The 19,775-nt window shown below is 43.4% G+C and overlaps 1 protein-coding gene across 2 annotated transcripts; it reads left to right on the top strand.

Moving 5' to 3' along the window:
• The first annotated feature begins 5,249 nt into the window (after positions 1–5,249).
• Positions 5,250–19,579, top strand: rnf34b (ring finger protein 34b). Of its 2 annotated transcripts, XM_068574738.1 has the most exons (9): positions 5,250–5,354; positions 6,436–6,500; positions 10,998–11,216; positions 13,536–14,054; positions 15,775–15,837; positions 15,976–16,177; positions 16,270–16,293; positions 16,505–16,546; positions 17,907–19,579. In XM_068574738.1, the coding sequence occupies exons 3-9, from the start codon at positions 11,013–11,015 to the stop codon at positions 18,089–18,091; spliced, it is 1,239 nt and encodes a 412-aa protein (XP_068430839.1). In that variant the 5' UTR covers positions 5,250–5,354; positions 6,436–6,500; positions 10,998–11,012; the 3' UTR covers positions 18,092–19,579. The 2 variants fall into 2 exon arrangements, with proteins under 2 accessions (XP_068430839.1, XP_068430838.1); XM_068574737.1 differs by lacking the exon at positions 6,436–6,500.
• Positions 19,580–19,775: the final 196 nt, after the last annotated feature.

Raw genomic sequence — 19,775 nt, 5'->3', positions numbered from 1 at the left:
ATGTCTGATGACTCCGGGGCTTTTCAGCAGCTGGTATCCATGTCAGCATTTTAATAAAGTGTGTGGATGAGAGCGGTGCCCTGTAGGAACCTGTCGGGTGCAGAATAATATCAACATCCTGCTGACTTGTAGCTGCTCTGCTAGCGAGGCAGTTTCAAATTCAGAGGGAAAGCCCGAGGCCATCCATCTCCCAGTCCCAGTTTGTCCCTCAGAGGAGTGTCGGGTAGCGGAGCATCCTCTCCTGGTTTGTGGCCAACACTAAAACACCCTGCTGACGTTTAGCAGTTTAAGTATCGGGTGTCTGTGCTGTTCCTCAGACATAAACAATGGCAGTGGGAAGTCATAAAGCATATGTCCTACTGTAGAATAATCACAGTAAGTATACAGCTCAGAGGTAACACAAACTACCGTCTTTAAAATGAACATTAAGGTGATTTAACGCCTCAGACAAAAACAGACATTGTTGACCTTGAAATCAGCACCATGTCGACTGGGCGAACTTCACCTGCTGATGAAGGTCATGTGATATCATCCAAAGCTCCAGAACAGAAAAAACAAACAAAGAAAAAACATGTTGTTATCTTCTTCAACATAGAATTTATATATATTATATATACATAGATAAATAAACGTATATATTATATAAAGTATATATACATTATATATAAATGTATATAAATACATATGTAAATGTATACATATGTATGTATCTATAGATATATACATATAAATGTGATATATATACATATATATGAACATATATGTATATAAGTATTTATACAGTATCTCTCTCTCTCTCTCTCTCTCTCTCTCTCTCTCTCTCTCTCTCTCTCTCTCTCTCTCTATATATATATATATATATATATATATATATATATATAAATCTTGCAATGTTGCTCACGTGTTCACCACGTGAGCGACATTGTGTAATGCCATCTTTTAAATGTCTCTTGTGAGTGCACAACTCTTTACTGCGCTGTGTGTGATTGTGACATGGAGTCACGGTGCTGCTTTGCCCACTTCTCGTGTCGCTACAACAAAACTTGAAAGAAGGCAAAGGAGAATATTTAATAATTGCACCAAGCTGGATCATCTTAAGCAGATCTTTCAAAAAGATTGCACTCCTTCTTCAGTGGTCATTAGCGCTGACACGGGATGTGTGGCGGGCCACAGGTTTGCACACTCAGTGATGTAGGAGGCAGGAGGAATGTTTTCATTCTCTTGCCCTTGTGTTTCCTCCTCCCTGTGGTTTGACCCGGCCACAAACTCTCTCACAAGATCTTCCCTCTCAAGACAGACGCTCTACAGGTCAGAAAGGTCGGATCTCAGGTCAGAAAGGTCGGGCCCTCTAAAGGGTCACAGGATCCATGTGAGGGGTCATGAGATGATACATCGAAGACGGAGAAAAAACAAGAAAGAACAAACAAAGTTCTGCAACACAAATGTTTTTGTACTAATCTGTGCTTTTTGTGAACATTTTGATGATTCAACCTCTTCGGGCCTCGAGCAGTTATCTTAATGAAACCATCAAACAAGTCAAACCTGAAAGGTGACGAGAGGCCACAACCCCCTTTGCTTTTCTTTTCTTTTCTTTTGGTAAATGTCCCAAAAGCCAAAAGGCTGTGAAGCAGAGGTTTCATCTCTAACAATGTTTCTATGTAAACGCTTGATCAGTAAGTTACTAGTTACAATACATATTCAGATGAAACAAATAGACCATGTATTATTGCAGATTAAGATCGAGTTAGACTTCATTGATACCCGGCAGTATCTAAAGCACTTTAAATTAAGTGCACTTTTACATCTGTAACATTAAAGTGATGTATTAATGCATAAATAGCTATAATCCAATAAAATGATGAACAGTGATGTAACTTTACTTGAGTAAATCCTTGAACAGGTGACTTTTTGCTTTTACAGATGTGTCACTCATGATAAATTGTTAAACTCTAGAGCAAACACACAATGAGCCTTGTTGTATTGCTCTCTTTTTGAAAGCAAACACGCGCCATCTAGTGGTGCGTGTTTGCAGCACAGAGCAGCTGCAGGACGTCGGTTCCATGTGTGGCTTGTGAGGGCAAGAAGCAGCTGAACGTTTGTATTAAATTATTTATTTCAGCTGCAAGGACCGGATGTATTTGGTCTTTTTAGGAGCCCAATTTAATAGTTATGCAATAGTTTAGAAGCAATTATATCACCGTGCATGCAAGAGATCATGAGAAACTAGAGCTGCTGGTTCACCTTGCGTAACATTGTCCATTCAACCTTCAGTTTTTTATTGCTCACGTTTCGCAATCGTGGAGCTAGATGTGTGTTGGACTCTCTCCCACAGATGCTACTCCTCACAATGTTTAAACTTTTCATCTGTTTCTCGCCAAAAAGTTTGTTATATTGTGTAAACTGACCGTAAATCACCGGATGAAATGAGTGGGATCCATAATCATTCCCATAAAAGGTGATTGTTAGGTGTTTGTTTTGCTTTCACATTTCATTCCCCCTCAGGAGAACACATTTTTCAGTAAATATGTGAATTCTTAAATGTAATTTCCATGACGTTTTGCCTTTGTCAGGAACTTCTTATCTGCTTAAGCAGAATGAAAGTGATGAATTAGATCATACTCCAGTTGTGCAATAGGGGGAACGTGCACGGCAGCTGTGAGAACAAAGCACGGAAGCTGATGAGAAACAGTGAGGGAAAGAGATGAATATTCAAGAGGGCGTGTTCACTCAATGTGTCAAGAAATCCTATAAGCGTGTGTGAAACACTCTGGTGGTCAAGAATCAGGAAATAGATCAAAAACTTTGAGAAATAAGTGTCCTAATAAATGAAAAGGCAAAACTGCAAAAGATTCTCTGGTTCCAGCTTCACTGACACTGAGAACGGACTTTATGGACGAAGGAGCCACCTTGTGTCCAGTTGTCAAAGTTTTCAAATCAATATGTGTATTATCATCATGTATCATCATGATGGAGGAGCAGGTGAAAACTTTTTTATGCAAGAAACAAATCACACATTATTATTACAGCGAGAGACTTTTATATGGCTGTATATATCTGTAATATATGTTTTGTCAATTTATAAAACATTTAAAGGAATTAAAAGGTTTTTTGTGACTAATCAATAATGAACATAGCTGTTAATTGAAGCTTTTTCTGGAGCAGCTGATGCTCTTTAATATGTCTTACAGTTTGTAACAGTTAACTTTTGTCACCAAACATTTTGTTGTTAAAAAGTGTTGTGGAAGAATGTTGCACTTTCTGTAAAACCTGAGAGGAAACTGACACTCAAACAGAGAAAAGTGCAGAATAAATGAAGCAACGAGCATTGACACAAACTAAGTTGCAGCTCTCGAGGGTCAAGAGGGGACAGGAAACCGAGTGTGAGAGACGGAGAGGAGACAATAACAACATGGTGTTATTTCTATTTAGTATGATGTGTTTATTTTCGCTGTATACATTTGGGTAAAGCCGGTTGTCTCTTTTTAATCTCTATGACTTCACCCACCGGCCTTTTCCCCTTTCTTGCTCTACTACCTTTTGTTATCCTCACTTAGTCTGGACCCAAAAGCAAAAGTCTCCCGTTCTCTGGATCTCTGCCAGTTCTCTTCTCCTTCTTCTTTAGAAACATGTCCACAGAATATAAATGTCAATGCAATGTTCCCTAAAGAGTAACAAAAAAAAACAACATCATCCGTGTGTGAGTAAACCCAAACTGTCCCATACTTTACTGGCATCCTCACAAATAAACTACCAACATCTGGAGAGAACATCTTGATCACATCCTGTATTTGTCAATATAAAGTCCATTTCATGTGGTGCTCAAAGCATCAAGCTATCCTTTAAAAAAACAATGTCCCAGTTAATAGCGATCATTCGCTGACAGTTTTCATTGGATCTACTTTCTGAGAACATAGTCTCGGTGAAAACTGTTGGCATTGAGCCCTGTGGATTATCTAGAGAGAAATGAGGACACTGTTTCTGGAAAAAGAAAAGATGTAGCTGTTTTTTGTCAATGCTTTGCACCGCAAACATAATTTGAAAGAATCATTGCGTTTGACAAAAATGTCGGCGATGTATGTCAAAATCGGCTCAAATAAAAACATTACAGTACATTCATATTCCCAACTGATAATTTGTCTGCATTTTTTTCAGACGTGAGAAAGAGTTTGCACACTTCCATCATCCAACACAACTTTGATATTTAAACACTGTGGAAGAAAATTCAGGCCAAGTCTAAAGCTCTAAAGTGTGTCACTGCTGGCCCGAGGGCCTCCACAGATCTTTTAATGTGGTCCTGTGAAATAAAATCAACATAGTAGGGTCACTGTTTGATGTACTGGAAATGGCAGAGAATTTAAAGAGACTCAGGCTGCAGCATAACACTCTATCTGCATCATTATGACACCTTAAATGGCTTTTTTGTTGTTGGTTTCCTGCTCTGCTATTGCAACAGCTGCATAACTTACACTTTGAGCATTTGAGCTGCATTATAATACAATAGGAACATAATGAACAGCATGAGCAGCTTTCCTCCCCTGAGGCTCAGCTACATCTGAACGATAATAATGATGTGGCAGCGCTATCTGCTGCCCCCTGCAGGCTCACAGCGGTACCGGCCATGTGATGGAAGAAAACCTCTCTAATCTCTTTACTGCAGACAGCAGTGTGCACACGCGTCACACACACACACACACACACACACACACACACACACACACACACACACACACACACACACACACACACACATAGACACGCACAAACACACGCGCGCGCGCGGGCTAAATGCGATTTATGCGTAAATACGATTGTAGACGCATTTATTTATGGAACAAAACCGAAATAACACAGCATGTGTCTGAGCAGGAGGTAATCTCAGGTTATGCCTCTTAATGCCAAAATAAAAACCCATTTTAAAACAATATTTCTTGTGAAATACAATTTTAAAAAACATATATGATTGCACATCTGCCTCATGTCTGATGCAGCGAGCAACTTATTTTAAGAAACAAATGTCCGTCCCAAAAAAAAAAAAAAAAGAAGCAAATTCATAAGAATAAACCGGAGCTGTGCAAATGGCATGATGCGTCTGCCGGTCTCGCACATGCGTCGCTGCGCGCGGCACTGAACGCCCACTCCGGTGATGTGTTCACGCGGATTGGCTGCTAAAGATACCAGCGCCGGTGTGCGCTCTGTGATTGGCTGCGGCTCCTTTTGCCATTACGTTATGCTTACTCCACACACACAGGCAGCTGGAGAGAGGGAAGACGTAATGGTTTGATTCCCTGTGCACTTGCAATGGTCGTCGTCCTGACATTACTCGGCAAATTCCTCAGACGGGAGGTGCAATGAAGGTACGTGAACAATGTGCAGGTCTCTCACGATTTGGATTCGCTTACGATGCAGATGTCTTGTGATATTCCGCACGATGCTGCACCGAGACGCAGGGAATACCTCCATCCTAATGTCAATTTGATGCGTTCGCGTGCACCAAGATGCAATTACATCAACAGGCTTTCGTTTAAATGCAGCATCCACTGGTTCATTTTGACATGTCCAGCAGACATCTTCTTCTCGCTGCTGCTCGTAAAGACATGTTTTTTTATTTTATTTTTCCCGGCGAGCTGGCAAGCCTCGGGATGTTTTTCCTGCATCTCCAATCGTCCTGATAAACAGTAGGTACAGTGTGTCGCCTTCTATGTGCCTGCTTTGACCCTACTGGGATAGTTCAGTGGACTGAAGGCGCCGGAGCGACGTCCGTTCATCGCCAGGCTTCTAATCCGATCTAATGAGATAGAGACTGCGGTCAGCGAGTGAGTGAGTGCGGGGATGTTTGGAGAGATTCAGCTCTCAGGTCCGAGCTGTGTCAGGAGTCTCCTTCCTTCCTCTCTCCTGTGAAGTGTGTGTGTGTGCATGTGTGTGTGTGTGTGTGTGTGTGTGTGTGTGTGTGTGTGTGTGTGTGTGTGTGTGTGTATGTGTGCGCGCGCTGTAGCTGCAGCACAGGGAGGAAAAAGGTGATGATGCTGTCTGGCAGCTCGCGCTCAGGACGTATAATGATGAAGATGATGGCGATGATGTCATTGGTGGCAGCAGGTTTTTATGGTGACAGTCACGGTGAGAGGTGAGGTGGGAGCCGGACTGTCGCTGCAACCATCATCATCATCATCATCATCATCCTCATCATGATTAGTAACCAACTGTACACACACACACAGATGAAGTATCACTTGCTGAAGTCATACTGATCGCATGCATCAATGATTACTTTTAAAGGTGCATGTCTCCATTTTGCAAATAATTTAAGATTTGCAAAGTAATAACATACACTCGTCCAAGTACTTAACTTCAGCACTGTTTTGAATGTAACACTATTTATGTTGTGAGACCTTTCGCTCCGCTACATTTCATAGTGAAGTATTGTGATTTGTGTGGCAGGCTTGAGGGTTTCCCCAAACAGCTGCTGCAAGCTTAAAGCCAGCGACGCAGCTCTGGCTGGCCAGGTAGGCTGTTTTTATATCTAAATATCACATCATAACTGGAGTTGATGGAGGAGAAGGTTTATCAGGCCTGTGAAAATGATGTTTTTACACCAACTCTCCTTTTCAAATACACTGCATGTTTTGGAGTAATGTGTGTTTACGTGTAGCATTGGGCATTGCAGGGTGGGCATACTGTTATTTGGTATATTGGAATTTGTAAAAACATATTTAAGCTTTGCATATTACTTTAAAATTACTAAAAAAAAAAATACAATTTGCTCGCAAATCACAACATTTACAAAACTATGTTTATAAAACGAAGTATATAAAGCCTTTAAAGCCACTACAATGTTAGATTGTTTCAGGCTATGATCACACAGGACACAATTTTTACGCTTTGACTAAACAAAAAGTGTCTTTCATCAACAATCTTTTCAACACCGAACAGGCACATTTTTCCCAATTAATAATTCATTTTGGATTCTCAGAATATTTTCTCCGACTCACAGCGGGGTCAAGTGTTGTGTGCAGCACGTCAAGCACTTCAATACTGTTTGTCACGTGGAAAACAAGAGTAGGTGCTTAACTCCTGGTGGACAGCGTGGCATCACTGTGTCGCAGGAAAACAAAATGGACGTGATGTTTTATTGACTAATCTGGTTTAAAATGAAAAGCAGCTTTTCTGCCCCTGTGGCACCGACGGCATTAACTGAAATGTATAATCATACATCTCAAAACAGGACAGACTGCCGTACAGTACGTGTTATCAATGCCATTTCAATCAGTCTGTGACATATACTTTCGCTTCAAAATCCTCTTAATGTTTGATGTAATGTAATGTTTCATTTTCAATCCATCGTGGATGCAAACGCTCACAAATCTCTGATGAAATTGTCAGATGTAACACTGATGTAGCACAGCGGATCATGAATATCCCGAACGAGACCAAACTCACTTAGGCCGGCCTGTAAAAGTCAGAGTCCGGGGGGCACAGCAGAACTCCGGCTGTGGTTGTAATATAGTCCCGTCATGGTTTGTTACTGCAGGACAGCCTCCGCAGCCGTCTATATCTGTTTGTATTTCCACACATAATTCTCCGGGCTGAACCCTCCCCCTGCTTCTAGAGTAAACCGTATGAATCTGTTATTTTGCAGACACAAATCCAAACTTAGCTGGTAGCAGCTTGAGCTTTCTCTGCATATCTCTGCAGACATAACTGGATCAGAAGGCCGCATCAGACATCACTGAACATCAACTTGAGTAATGCCTCATTTGGATGAAGCTTCACATTTCTTCCCATCGTTTTTAGACAAACAACGAAAGGCGGTGATGAGTTTATTTTTCAGTGGGCGACGTTACACTGAATGGCAGCTGAATTCACTTTTCACGGTGGGAGTGACATTTCTAGTCTAAAAAAAGGGGCTGGGGGAGATTCAGCAGAGAGAAAGAGGAAATGAAATGTGAGAGGAAGACAGTGGGTGATGGAAAGATGTGGAGCGATGAACCTGTCTAGAACATGTTTGATGATGCACAGTTGTTTGCACTGAACACCATTAACTGTTCGCCATAAATCTGTATATAAATGCCGATAAGCAACTTGCTTGCAATACATGGACAAGGGCCAATAAATTCCATTAGTCATTCAGAGATTTGATCATGATTATCTACTCATAACTTACAGCATAACCAGTTGATACTGTTACAAATCCGTGAGCAGAACTACTATATGTCAATGTTGGACTTACAGGATATTAGTGGCATCAATGTAATGAAGTGACCTGGCTGTTAACGCAACTCTGGCTTCCTAAATGTCCCACAATGCAACTGAACAGCATTTTTCATGAGAAACCCCTGCCTTCTAAATGCATATTGTCCAACAAAGCCCTTTCTCCAGTTTGTAATGCAGGATTATGAAATGAGCTTCATGACGTCAGAGTTGTTTCACCAGACAAAAAAAAAAAGTCTGTGTGGGATTTTTTTGATGAGTAAACGGAAATTCATGTGTAAAAAGTGAATTCTTTATGTCCTTATTGTTGTCATTTAGTAAACGGCAAACTTATCAGCAGTAGATAAATCCCTAGATGGATAGAAGTCACTCCATGTTTTCTTTTTCGGTGTCAGACTGCTTTTCAGTTCTCGTTAAACACTCCAGTCTCATGACCCATTTAGGCCCATCGAGGCTCCCGTATGGTTTCACTCGTCTGTGCTCGTGCAATTTTTGAGATTTTGATCCTCAAAAACAAATTTAATGAGGTCAGATCACTCCACCATGCCAGGCCTGAACATTGCTGATTTGCCTCTCTTTTTGGTTTTTCTATTTAAAGATGTGCCCCCACCCGCCCACCCTTATCAGTCTTTGTTTGTGTGCTCATACTGGGACCGGATTGTTTGCTGTCTCGATGTTGGAAATCCAGCAGCGGTGTGAGAAATATCTCAATTATTTGGTCCAGACCTGACACTCAAAAGTGTCCAAAGTATAATGTGTATATATCTATATATAATGGGGCTCCTAGTTGTATACAAAATATAAATGATACAAGAAAAAACAAAGCAATGAACCACACATGTGACGTGTACTCTTGTCACTTGTTTGTTCGGGACTCCCTGCCCGCAGAGCTTACAGTGTGCTAATTGAAGTGACAGAGGGGACTCGTGCTGCTGGCTCAAAGCCAGATAACTCTGATTTCATGGCCCGACTGCAGCGGCTCCTCGCACGGAGAATGCAGGAAACATTCCCTCTCGTGGCTTCGCTCTCATGAGAGCGAGGCAGTGTCTGAGTCGGGAGACTTTTCAGCAGCTGAACATCAGGTCCGGCTGACGCCGCGGGCAAATAACTTAAGTTGTTCTGCATCATGGTTTTATTGTGCACATAAAGCTGGAGGCGTCCCGTGATGAAGTGAGCTGCTTGTGGACGAGATGCATGACGATGATGATGATGATGATGGAACATCTCAACTGCTTCCTGCTTCTCAGATTTGAGCATTTTCTAATTGTCTGTTTTTATATCACTGTAAAATACATATTTTCAGGTTTTGGACTGTTGTTCAGACAAAACAAGCACATTAAAGATGCCACCTGGTGCTCCCATGTTAGTGATCTACCCAACAAACCATTCTATATGTAATGATGGATTTAACCTTTAAAAATCCACCCTGGTCGTCTCTCTGCAGCAGGGGCTTCCTCCTCCTTGACGTGACTCCACATATAGAGCCTTGTTCTTAAGATTGCATAACGAATCCCTGAGCAGATGGGCGAGGTCAGCTCACTGGGCGTTTGTGGCAAGTCGAAGCGGAGCGCTGCCTTAAGAAGAAGAGACGTGGCAGGACCCTGCGAATGCCATTGTTTTCCGCATAGAGCCGGGAACCACAGAGGGCTCGCATTATGCTCATGTCAGCTATTGATTCAGCGGGCTGGGGAACAACAGAAGACATATTCTCTCCTCACTGTCCTCCCCCTCCCTCCTCCACTCATCAGTATGCCCCACGGAGCCGCGGCTCCCATCACGCCATCTTTGCTCCCTGTGTCTGGCCCGTCTTGTGGTCAGTTACACATCCAACGCACTTTTACTTTACAGGCCGAGTGCGCCAACGTTTCGCTAGTTTGCATGTTTCCTCAGCGCGCAGGGAGGCCGCGTAGCGTCCACCTCTTCGCATTTGAGGCTCACGAGACGTGTTGTGTGGTCGAGACTCCTAACGTGGATGATGTGTTTATCACTTTGTTCAAAATAATGCAGTGACTGAGAAACTTAAATTGCAACGCTCTTTGGAGATTGTCATTAATAGGAGCTTTTAGAGTCGTCTTCTGTCTAATTATCTCTAACCTCAGAGACGACGGAGCACTCTCAATAATGTGCTGCCCACTGGCCTTTACGATCAGCAGATCTAAGAATGGTGTTTGTATTTCTTCCAATTATGGCGGACTGAACTTTGGGGAAATGTGTAGAAATAATGCACACAAATATATATAACACATCACATGTTTAAACCAACAGACAATGGACTCAAATGCAAGACATCCGAACGCAGATTAAATACAATAGTCTTTACTGGAACAAAGAGTTCGGTGCGCGGCAGTTTAGTCCAAAACCAGACAACAGTATTTAAAAACAGCGGTGTAAACAGCTGAGTGTGAATATCATGAAGCAAGAAGTCGTGGGGATTAAAAGGCTGCAAACATAAACTGTGAACAGCGAAGACGAACTAACACAGACAAAGAAGAGCACACCTCCCAATGAAAGGAGGGTGTCATCGAGGGACGGGGGTGGGTTAGACGATGCACAGGGCAGGAAGTGAAGCACCTGAAACAAGCCAGTTTACCAAAATAAGAACAAGAAAAACCTAAAGTTAGAGTATCTGATGAGGCCAAAGAGATGCTTTAATAAATCATTGAAACTAAAAGTCATCTAGATAGTTAGACATTTTTTTAAAAGTTTGAAATGTGTGTCCTTATGGCCTTATCTCCTTGTGTGTGTGTGTGTGTGCGTGGGCGTGGGTGTGTGTGTGTGTGTGTACTCTGCAGGCGGGGGCATCGTCCATGTGGGCGTCATGCTGTGGGCTGCTGAACGAGGTGATGGGCACGGGCACGGTGCGGGCGCAGCAGCCAGGGTTCGGGGCCGGGGCGGGGCCCTTCCGCTTCGCCCCGAGCGCCGGGTACTCCACCTACCCCCCCACCAGCTCGGGCAGCGCCGGACAGCTGTGCAAGGCCTGCGGACTGGCCTTCTCTGTCTTCAGACGCAAGGTAAGCAAGAGTTGCGGGAGGGGAAAGTGATGCTGCGTTCGACAGTAGATTAAAGATAAAAGTGTTTTTATTTGTATTTGGAGGTTAGGAAAGTGTTTGCAAATCTACGCGCAGGATGGAAACGTGCTGGAGTAATCCTTCAGACTCGGAGTCATTTAGTCAGCTTTTTATTGTCAGAATTATGTAATCCTTGCGTGCAGTTACAGCACGGACTCTTCCTCATGATGCATTCAAGGAAACACTGACATTCATAATTACTGACTCACTTGCTGAAGATCTTTTTAATGCGAACACCTCCGAAACAATAATGCAGCGTTTCACACTGAAATACAAAATGTATATTTTACATTAACACTTCCATTATTTTGTTTCTCTCTCAGGGTTAAATCCCCATTAAAGCTCTTTATTGAACCTTCATTAAACACGGTGGGATGGCCGAGCATCGTCCTGTTAACAGTTAACAGAAATGAAACGGCAAGAAGAGACATTAATAGAACAGGATAGCAGCCAGTACACGAGACAAAGGCTCAGATAAGGCAGGCATCACAGGAAGGTACAAGATGTCAGTGATAAAAATAAAGGCAGACAGTGGTTTACTACGATGGGAAAGAAAGTTTAAAGACTCCGCGAGCCGATGTTCATGCTGGACGGACGTGAATGGAAACCAACATTTGTCTTGAAGGCAGTGATGTCTCAAGAGCCACTTGTACTTAAGTTTTGAGAACGTATACTTCTTTATGCGTCCACTCCACTTATTTTATCCATCAACCATGATAAACACTTTTCAGATTAAGATTTAAGATACTATGATTACAGAGTTTGTGGTAAACAGCAGTGGAGCAGCAGCATTAACAATATAATACTATCATATATAATAATGCATCAGCCATTTTAGTACATTTGGTTGATAATACATGTCAAGGAGGGTTTTTTTGTCTCGTATTGGTACTTTTAAATAAGCAAAGAATATTCTTCTACCTCTGCTTTAGGTTGTTAGTTGACCTAAAAAGCTTGTGGTGGTTTGTTTTGAAAAAGGGTCATCCACCAATGCTGGTAAAAAAAAAGAAGAGATAAATCCACTGGCATGTTCCTTGGAAAACATGCAGCATTCATATTTATGCTCAACATGTCAGCGTCTCTGTCTGGCAGTCTGAGACACTGATGAAAAAGCTTCAGATCGCTCTATCGCCGTCCTCACACCAGTTGCCTTTCTGACAGCAAGCAGATTCCCCACACACACACACACACACACACGCACACACACGTTTGTGTGTCAGCGGGATATTTTCATTGTTTAAAAAAAAAATAACGCGGCGGGGGATTAACTACACATTATTGAAGAAAAGTATCTTTTGCCTTGCAAACGCGCTCTGCTCCACCAAGAGCACATTGGTGCCCCGGTGATAAGGAAATGTTAACAGCCGTGGCTGACCTGCTTTCCGGCCCATTTGAAGTGTCAATCTGCTGCGCTGCTGTGTATCAGGAGACGGTGTAACGCCAGGAAAATGTCGAGCCTCACCAGGAGCTTTACAGATAGTAAAGCTTATTTCCATATTTTACTCATCTCCAGAAGAAGAACTGAGCACACAGAGTACGAGCTCATGTTTCAGATGAAACTTGGTGTTGCTGCTTTCTATGTTTTCTCTTTGCCGAAGCAGCAGGAAACACATGATTGTCAATATGGTGGAAATCATAAATATGAACGAATACCATGATTTTTAAAGTATTATTTTTGCTATGAATACATCTGTCGATTACGTTTTCATTTAAATTATTCATATACGTTTCATTTCTGAGCATAATCAAAAATGTCTATTGTCATTTCCCAACGTAACATTTCTTATTTTATCTAAATAGTGAAAAGCAGCAAATTCTCACATCTGAGAAGTCGCAGCGTGCAAATGTTTGGCATTTTTGAATCCTAAACAACTTCAAATAATTAAACATTGCTGATACATTTTCTGCTAATCGACTGAGCTAATGGATGAATCAACTATTTGTTTCAGCGCTAATATCAATATATACATATGACAAAAAAGTAAAAGCCTCAGCAATTCATATTAACAATGTAGTTATATTTGAAGTAGCATTGGTACAAACTGCAGCTGCATTGACTCCAGTTTAAAACATTTTCAGGATATGGTTCATGTATCCACGGAGGATAAATAGTTGACCATGCTAACAGTCAGACATCAGGGCCCGAATTCAAAATAAAGAAAACAGTTTCCTGAATCATGATGGTTCCGTTTCAACGGTGTTAACAAGGAGATGAAGCTCAGCTCATCACATCGATCTTTGCGTCTCTTCCCCCTCCAACAGCACATCTGCTGTGATTGTAAGAAGAGCTTCTGCGCCCTGTGCTCGGTGCTGCAGGAGAACCTGCGCTGCTGCGCCACCTGCCACCTGCTGCGCGGCACGGCCTTCCAGAGGCCTCGGCTCATGCAGCTGCGGGTGAAAGAGCTGCGGCAGTACCTGCTGCTGCGCAACATCTCCACCGACACGTGCCGGGAGAAGCAGGACCTGGTGGACCTGGTGCTCTGTCATCAGGGCACGAGGGAACCCCCGAGGCCGGTGGCGGAGGACGCGGAGGACGAGGAGGACGAGGAGGACGATGACGAGGAGGAAGACGAAGAGGACACGCACGAGGAGGAGGAGGAGGAGGAGGAGGAGGAAGAAGATGAAGGGGGCGACGACGACACAGACAGCCTGCACTCGCTCCCCCCCTCGCGCGCCGCCTCCCCCCCCTCGGCCACGCGCTCCGCCTCCGAGCAGTCGGTGCTCTCCGCCTCTCAGGGAGACGTGCTCAGCCCCAGCGACAGCTCAGGGACCAGCAGCCAGGTGAGACGCCCCGGCCGACAATTTACATACCTCTCCCGAGTCTGCCCTCAATCCATCCAAGATAATTAACCTCAAAGGTGAAGAGAGTGTCATTTACAAGTGTCAGAGTGACTCGTCAGACGCACTGCCTTCACCTCCCCCTTTGACCCACATCAATGCTCTCATGGTCTCTTCTTAGTTTGTGGCACATAAAGACTTTCAGATGACAAACCAAAGGTAAATGGGTGCACATAAACTGCAAAAGGTAAATCGCTGTCAAAATGGCATCCAACTAGATTTTAAATCAGAAATCTCCATATAAAATGATCCTACTTCCCTTTATTGATACATAGTTTCTGCAGTGAAGACTATAACTAATGCACCGAAACAACAACATGTAATGTACTTTCTTGAACTAACCAATTCCTCCTCAGATCAGTTACCTTCAAACAGGTTTTTATTCCAACGTAAAATTACATCAATACTGGCTGAGAAGAAATATGATAAAATCATCCTGAAATAAGATATTATAATGTTATTGAAATGACATGTCTGCGGTATATAGGACACAAAACCCAGGAGGTTGAGTTCACTTTTTGCTTTTCTCATGAGCTAATGCCATGAAAGGAAAGGTGACCCGTGACTGTCTATCGCCAAAGATATTTTACATTCCTGAACATTTTCTCTGCTTGAGATCTAAAATTTAGCAGCTTTGCAGACGTCTGCGCTCTCTGAGTGCCTGCGAGTACCTTCAGATGTTTGAGATGTTTGAACAAAATCTAACATCGAGTCAAAGGAACTTTGCGCTGCAGAGAGGTTTGCCGCTCTGCGTGTGTCGGGGCTGCTGCTGGTGTTTCTGTCTCGTCTGAGCATGACGTCTGGTTGAGGGCAGGCGTCGAGCACCGCCGCGCTGACGGATGCATTATTAACACGTCTTCCTTCCAAGGAAACGAATGATTGGTCTTTAGGAATATGCCAAAGCAGAGAGAGACAGAGGTGTTTAGGCCCAGAAACAGAGACTGCACTCCAGCACGATATCGCACAACTCATTTCAGCCCTTCACGTGCTGCTTTTTGTCAAGCAGTAAAAGAATAAAGAGGCGATAACGTCTCTTCAAAGGGCATAAATGGCTGAGATAGCATTGAGCTATACACTCAAACCAAATAGAGTCTGCACTATTCTGTGCCTCACTTTGCTCCCTTTTCATCCAGCAAATTCAAGACTTTCACCTTCAAAGAGAATAATGAACCTCCGGGTTAAGAGCAGCTGAGTCAGTGTTTAAACACCTCCGTGCTTTCATTAGAGAGCCGAACAGTTGTGCTTTGACGACTCAGATCGCAGAGAGATATGAAGTTGTTTTTTATGGTGCATTGACAGTCATATGGAGCTAGAAGACACTCTAAATTGTGGCCGTAGTGTATCTTGTGATAGTGTCAGGGAGTGTGAATGGTCACCATCTTGTTCACGAGACAAACAAATATCCAATTCAGTATTTTGTCAGTTCGGCTGCCCCAAATCTGAAATTAGGAGCTTCTTTTAAACGACAGAATTCAAGTTGTATTTTACACATCGCTTGGCTTTGATGATGCGTGCGTCTTGTTTCCATTGCAGTGATTTGATGGTAGGCGATTAAACATTTAAAGCAGTGTGTTTTAATCGGCGGATCAGTGAGTGAAATGCTCTCATGAGAATTAAAAACCAACTTAAATTAACCTCAGTGTGTCGCTTCCCACTCACACAGGAGCACGAGGATACTCCAACAGCGTCTCTCTTGAACCTGGAGCCCACGGAAAGTTTAATGGAGGTACAACGCTAGTGTTTTGCACATTTACTAGCAATCGTTTTGATAGTAGAAGAACAAAGATCATTAGAGACTGACAAGGCTTTCAGGGAACGCAGACTGTGTTATCGACCGCAGCTCTGTTTCCTGCGTGGATTGTAGGTCAGTCCGGCGACACAGAGGAGGATCAGGGCCTCGCTGTCTGATCTGGACAATGAGGAGGCGATAGAAAACCTCTCCGTCCGCCAGCTGAAAGAGATTCTCGCCAGGAACTTTGTCAATTACTCCGGCTGCTGCGAGAAGTGGGAGCTGCTGGAGCGAGTGCATCGACTCTACAGGGAAAATGAGCAGAACAGGAAATCCAGTAAGAAGGTTTTTTTTCCAATTTCACATGTTGACTTTCCATGTTCTGTCTGATGAAGATAATTAACACCTTGTTTTCTCCGCTTCTTCCAGTGATAGACGTGAGCATAACTGCAGGTAATTATTGTTTGCTTCACAGGTTTAAACTATGACGTTGCCTATTTAATGACAACGCTATTATTAACACATTTCATGGACATGCAAGTCCCTTCTGTGATGTGATCTCAATGTTAAAAAGCAACAGTGCTTCAACGTTGTTTTAAGGGTAAATTCACTGTTTCCTAAACTAATGTGTTTTCTTTATTACTGTCCGTTCGTATCTATAAAGTGGTTGCATATCCTCCACCTCTCTGCAAAAGTGGAGTTGGAGGTAAGATATTTTCATTAAACGTCACTTTACAGCACCTTTGCCGTCCCCTTCATGGCCACATGTACATCGCACCAATCATTGGATATTTGGAAAGGCATGCAGCAGTATTTGTACCCACTTGATCCCTGATATCATCCTGCATAGTATCACTTTATGCTCACTTGAGTCATTATCTCCTGCCTGGTTCAGTGTCTCCACATTCTGTCACTTTCTTCCCCGCCGGCGGCGTCATCTCATTGCGTTGTGAAGGAGAGACTCTCGTCCTCTCATTAATGCACTCGCTCTAAGAGCTTTTACCTCTTGATGAGCCATCATGTTACTTCAGTAGCAGCAGGTTTCCATCAGGTGTAATTACATTGTCGACCGTCCGAGAGGCTCTCTTGTTGACATAAAGGGCTTGAGGATCATATTAGCCCACTTAATAGTCAGACGTGGAGGGACAGCAGACAGGCTGCAGCTCGACTGATATGAGCAGCAGGAGCCCGATTTAGGCCCGTTTAGCTATCAGACAGCAATCAGACGATCAACCGCTATAAACCACTGACATCATTTGCTGTTGTGATTATTTGCTTTGGTCACATGGCAGCACCTAATTATAAGTAACAGATCAGTTATTGTGAACATTTAACACGGTTGCAAATGTCCAATCCACCTTATTGGAGGACAAATAGCTCAATATTTAAAACAATTATTGTTTTAGACAATCTATTTTCTCATTCTTAGTTTAATCCCAAAACAACACTTGAAGTATGTCACTCATTTTAGTTTCCGTTAGTTGGTCACCGCTCATCTGCTTGTCTGACACTTTGCTTGTGCCATTACTGTTGCCACTGTAGAGTGATGTTTTATAATGAGGTTACGTTGACATTTTGTATTTATCCTCCATGTTAGAGTTTAAAATTAATACTATAAATGTGAACGGCCTTTTTTAAACTAGCACAGTCCCACATGGGCCTGACTGCACTTACCTGAGGCTTGATTTCAGTCGTCGGAGGGAATGAGACAGTCCCACATTAATGGAGTTACGGCTAAGTTCTCGCCACGTGAAACGGAAACAGTGTTTTAGGTTATTTCAAAGTGACACCTCACACGTGTCAAGGTGTGCAAAGCGACCGCAGTTTTGCATAACATCTGAGGAATGTGTTAGGTCGGGAAATAGAAGAGAGGATCGTCTGCAAGCGAGCCAACAGAATGACGTGGTCGTGTTGATCGTTCAGACTGCAGCAGCTCCACTTAGGCGCCGTTGAACTGTAGAGCATCTGTACGACATCACTGAACTGCACAGTTTAATGAGCCTGAAGAGAAGCTTTGTAACGAAACAAAAAAAACCACTCCCCTCCCGCCCCTTCCCCATCCACAGATGGTGTCAAAGCTCAGCTGGCGGCGGATGACAACTTGTGTCGCATCTGCATGGACGCCATCATCGACTGCGTGCTGCTGGAATGTGGTCACATGGTAACCTGCACCAAATGTGGAAAGAGGATGAGCGAGTGCCCCATCTGCAGGCAGTACGTAGTGCGGGCCGTGCACGTCTTCAAGTCCTAACACTGTGCTCGTCGGAGCGGCCCTCGCGTGGCCCCGAACCCTGAATTTATCGCTGAGGATGAACTACTGTGCATGAAGTCTCGCGGGGCCTGCCGCTAGCAGCAGGTCCGAGCAACTTCTCGGTCTTTGAACTCAAGACCGCGGACTCCGGAGTACCATGGTTTGCCCCCCCCCCCGCCCTCTCCCTTACTAACTCCTGATCCAGCCCCACTTCTCCTCCCTGGTTGACTAACATCAGCTGCAGCGAAGACACTCACTCTTCCTCTTTGGTCTGCTCAACACAGCAGAAACCTCGGCCATCACCGTCTGCTCTCCATTCTCTGTTTAGTTTGTGCTGGCAGGAGAGGAGAGGAGCTGGTCCCGTGGATACTTGAAGAGGATCGGGTTGTCCCGTCTGGTGAGGAGAAGCAGAGAAATATAAGATCCCAGGGTTAGAGTCAATATGGTTTACACAGTCATGCCACATGACGCCGTGTTATCTCCCTCAGTGTTCTTTTAGGATGTGCAATATTTAAAAGACTTACATGTGTTTCTAGTAAACGTCTTATTTGTTAATCCGAGCACCACAAGCACCGGGTCATCTCGTCTCGCACACAGGAGGGTGCAAGGTGCCAAACGTCATGCCTTTTTTGATCGATATTCGGTTCCGATTTTTGTGTAAATTCAGCTCATAACCAGCAAGCTCGGTGTGATAGTTTACGTTTGTTTTCCCAAATGGACTTTAGGAAATAAGTGTGAACACTTGCTGTGTGAATCACGTGATTGTGTCGACGTGATGGGTCAGCCTCCGTGACCGAAGGTGGTCGTATATGACGGGGAGATCATGAAATGGCCTCATCCTTCTCCTGAGGAAGACCACGAGGGAAGAAAAAGCGAATGACTGGACCTTGAGTTTTTTTGTATCTTCTTTTTAAAGACGCGTCCCCCTTTCATTTTCAATAACTGCCACCAAGCAATTCTACTAAGTTTCCAAGTCTACCAAGTGTCTTTCTTTGATTGTGTTGTCCGTTAATGTGTCGAAGACCTTAGGTAAGTGACGGGTGCTACTTTCTCTTTTCGGAGTGTAACATCAACATACCTTTTGACATGTTGCCAGCGCCTCCTTCCAAATATCCATCGCCGAGCGAGAGGCAGAGCAAATCTGGTTTACTTTAACCTGTTATGCAAATGAAACTCTTTGTTTTCTTGTCATGAGATCCAGTAAGCTCTGATGTCACTAAAATATGTGTGTACAGTATGCCTGTGGTACTTTGAAAAAAAGAAGCTGAATTGCTGTGAAGTGAATCGCATAGATAGCTTATATTGTTGTTTACTTATAAGTCATTAAATGTATATTTTTCCATTTACTTGGGAGGCGACATGATTTCAAGTTATAAGAAGATCAAATATACCGTTTTTTCAGAATGTATCTCTGCTGATTTCGGTCAGGCGAGTTCCTCAGTCCTCTGATCACGTCACTCTCTCACCATTAAAGTTGCGTCAGTCATGGTCTCGCTTTCTAGCACTTTTTGTCGCCGCCTGCTTCAGATCCAAAACCCGACACTGACACCGAGCACTGTAACGAACACTGTAACTCTGTACGTCTGTTTGTGGAAGCCGCTGCTTCTCAAAGATGTCATTCATTGGGCAGCTACAGTATGACCAGAGTAGGAGGTTATCATGAGCACTCATAATCCTGGATCTT

This window comes from Clinocottus analis, unplaced genomic scaffold (genome assembly GCF_023055335.1).
Source record: "Clinocottus analis isolate CAN_PGR_092001 unplaced genomic scaffold, fCliAna1.0.p SCAF_13, whole genome shotgun sequence".
NCBI classification, from domain to species: domain Eukaryota; kingdom Metazoa; phylum Chordata; class Actinopteri; order Perciformes; family Cottidae; genus Clinocottus; species Clinocottus analis.
This window is presented reverse-complemented; position numbering and strand designations above follow the sequence as displayed.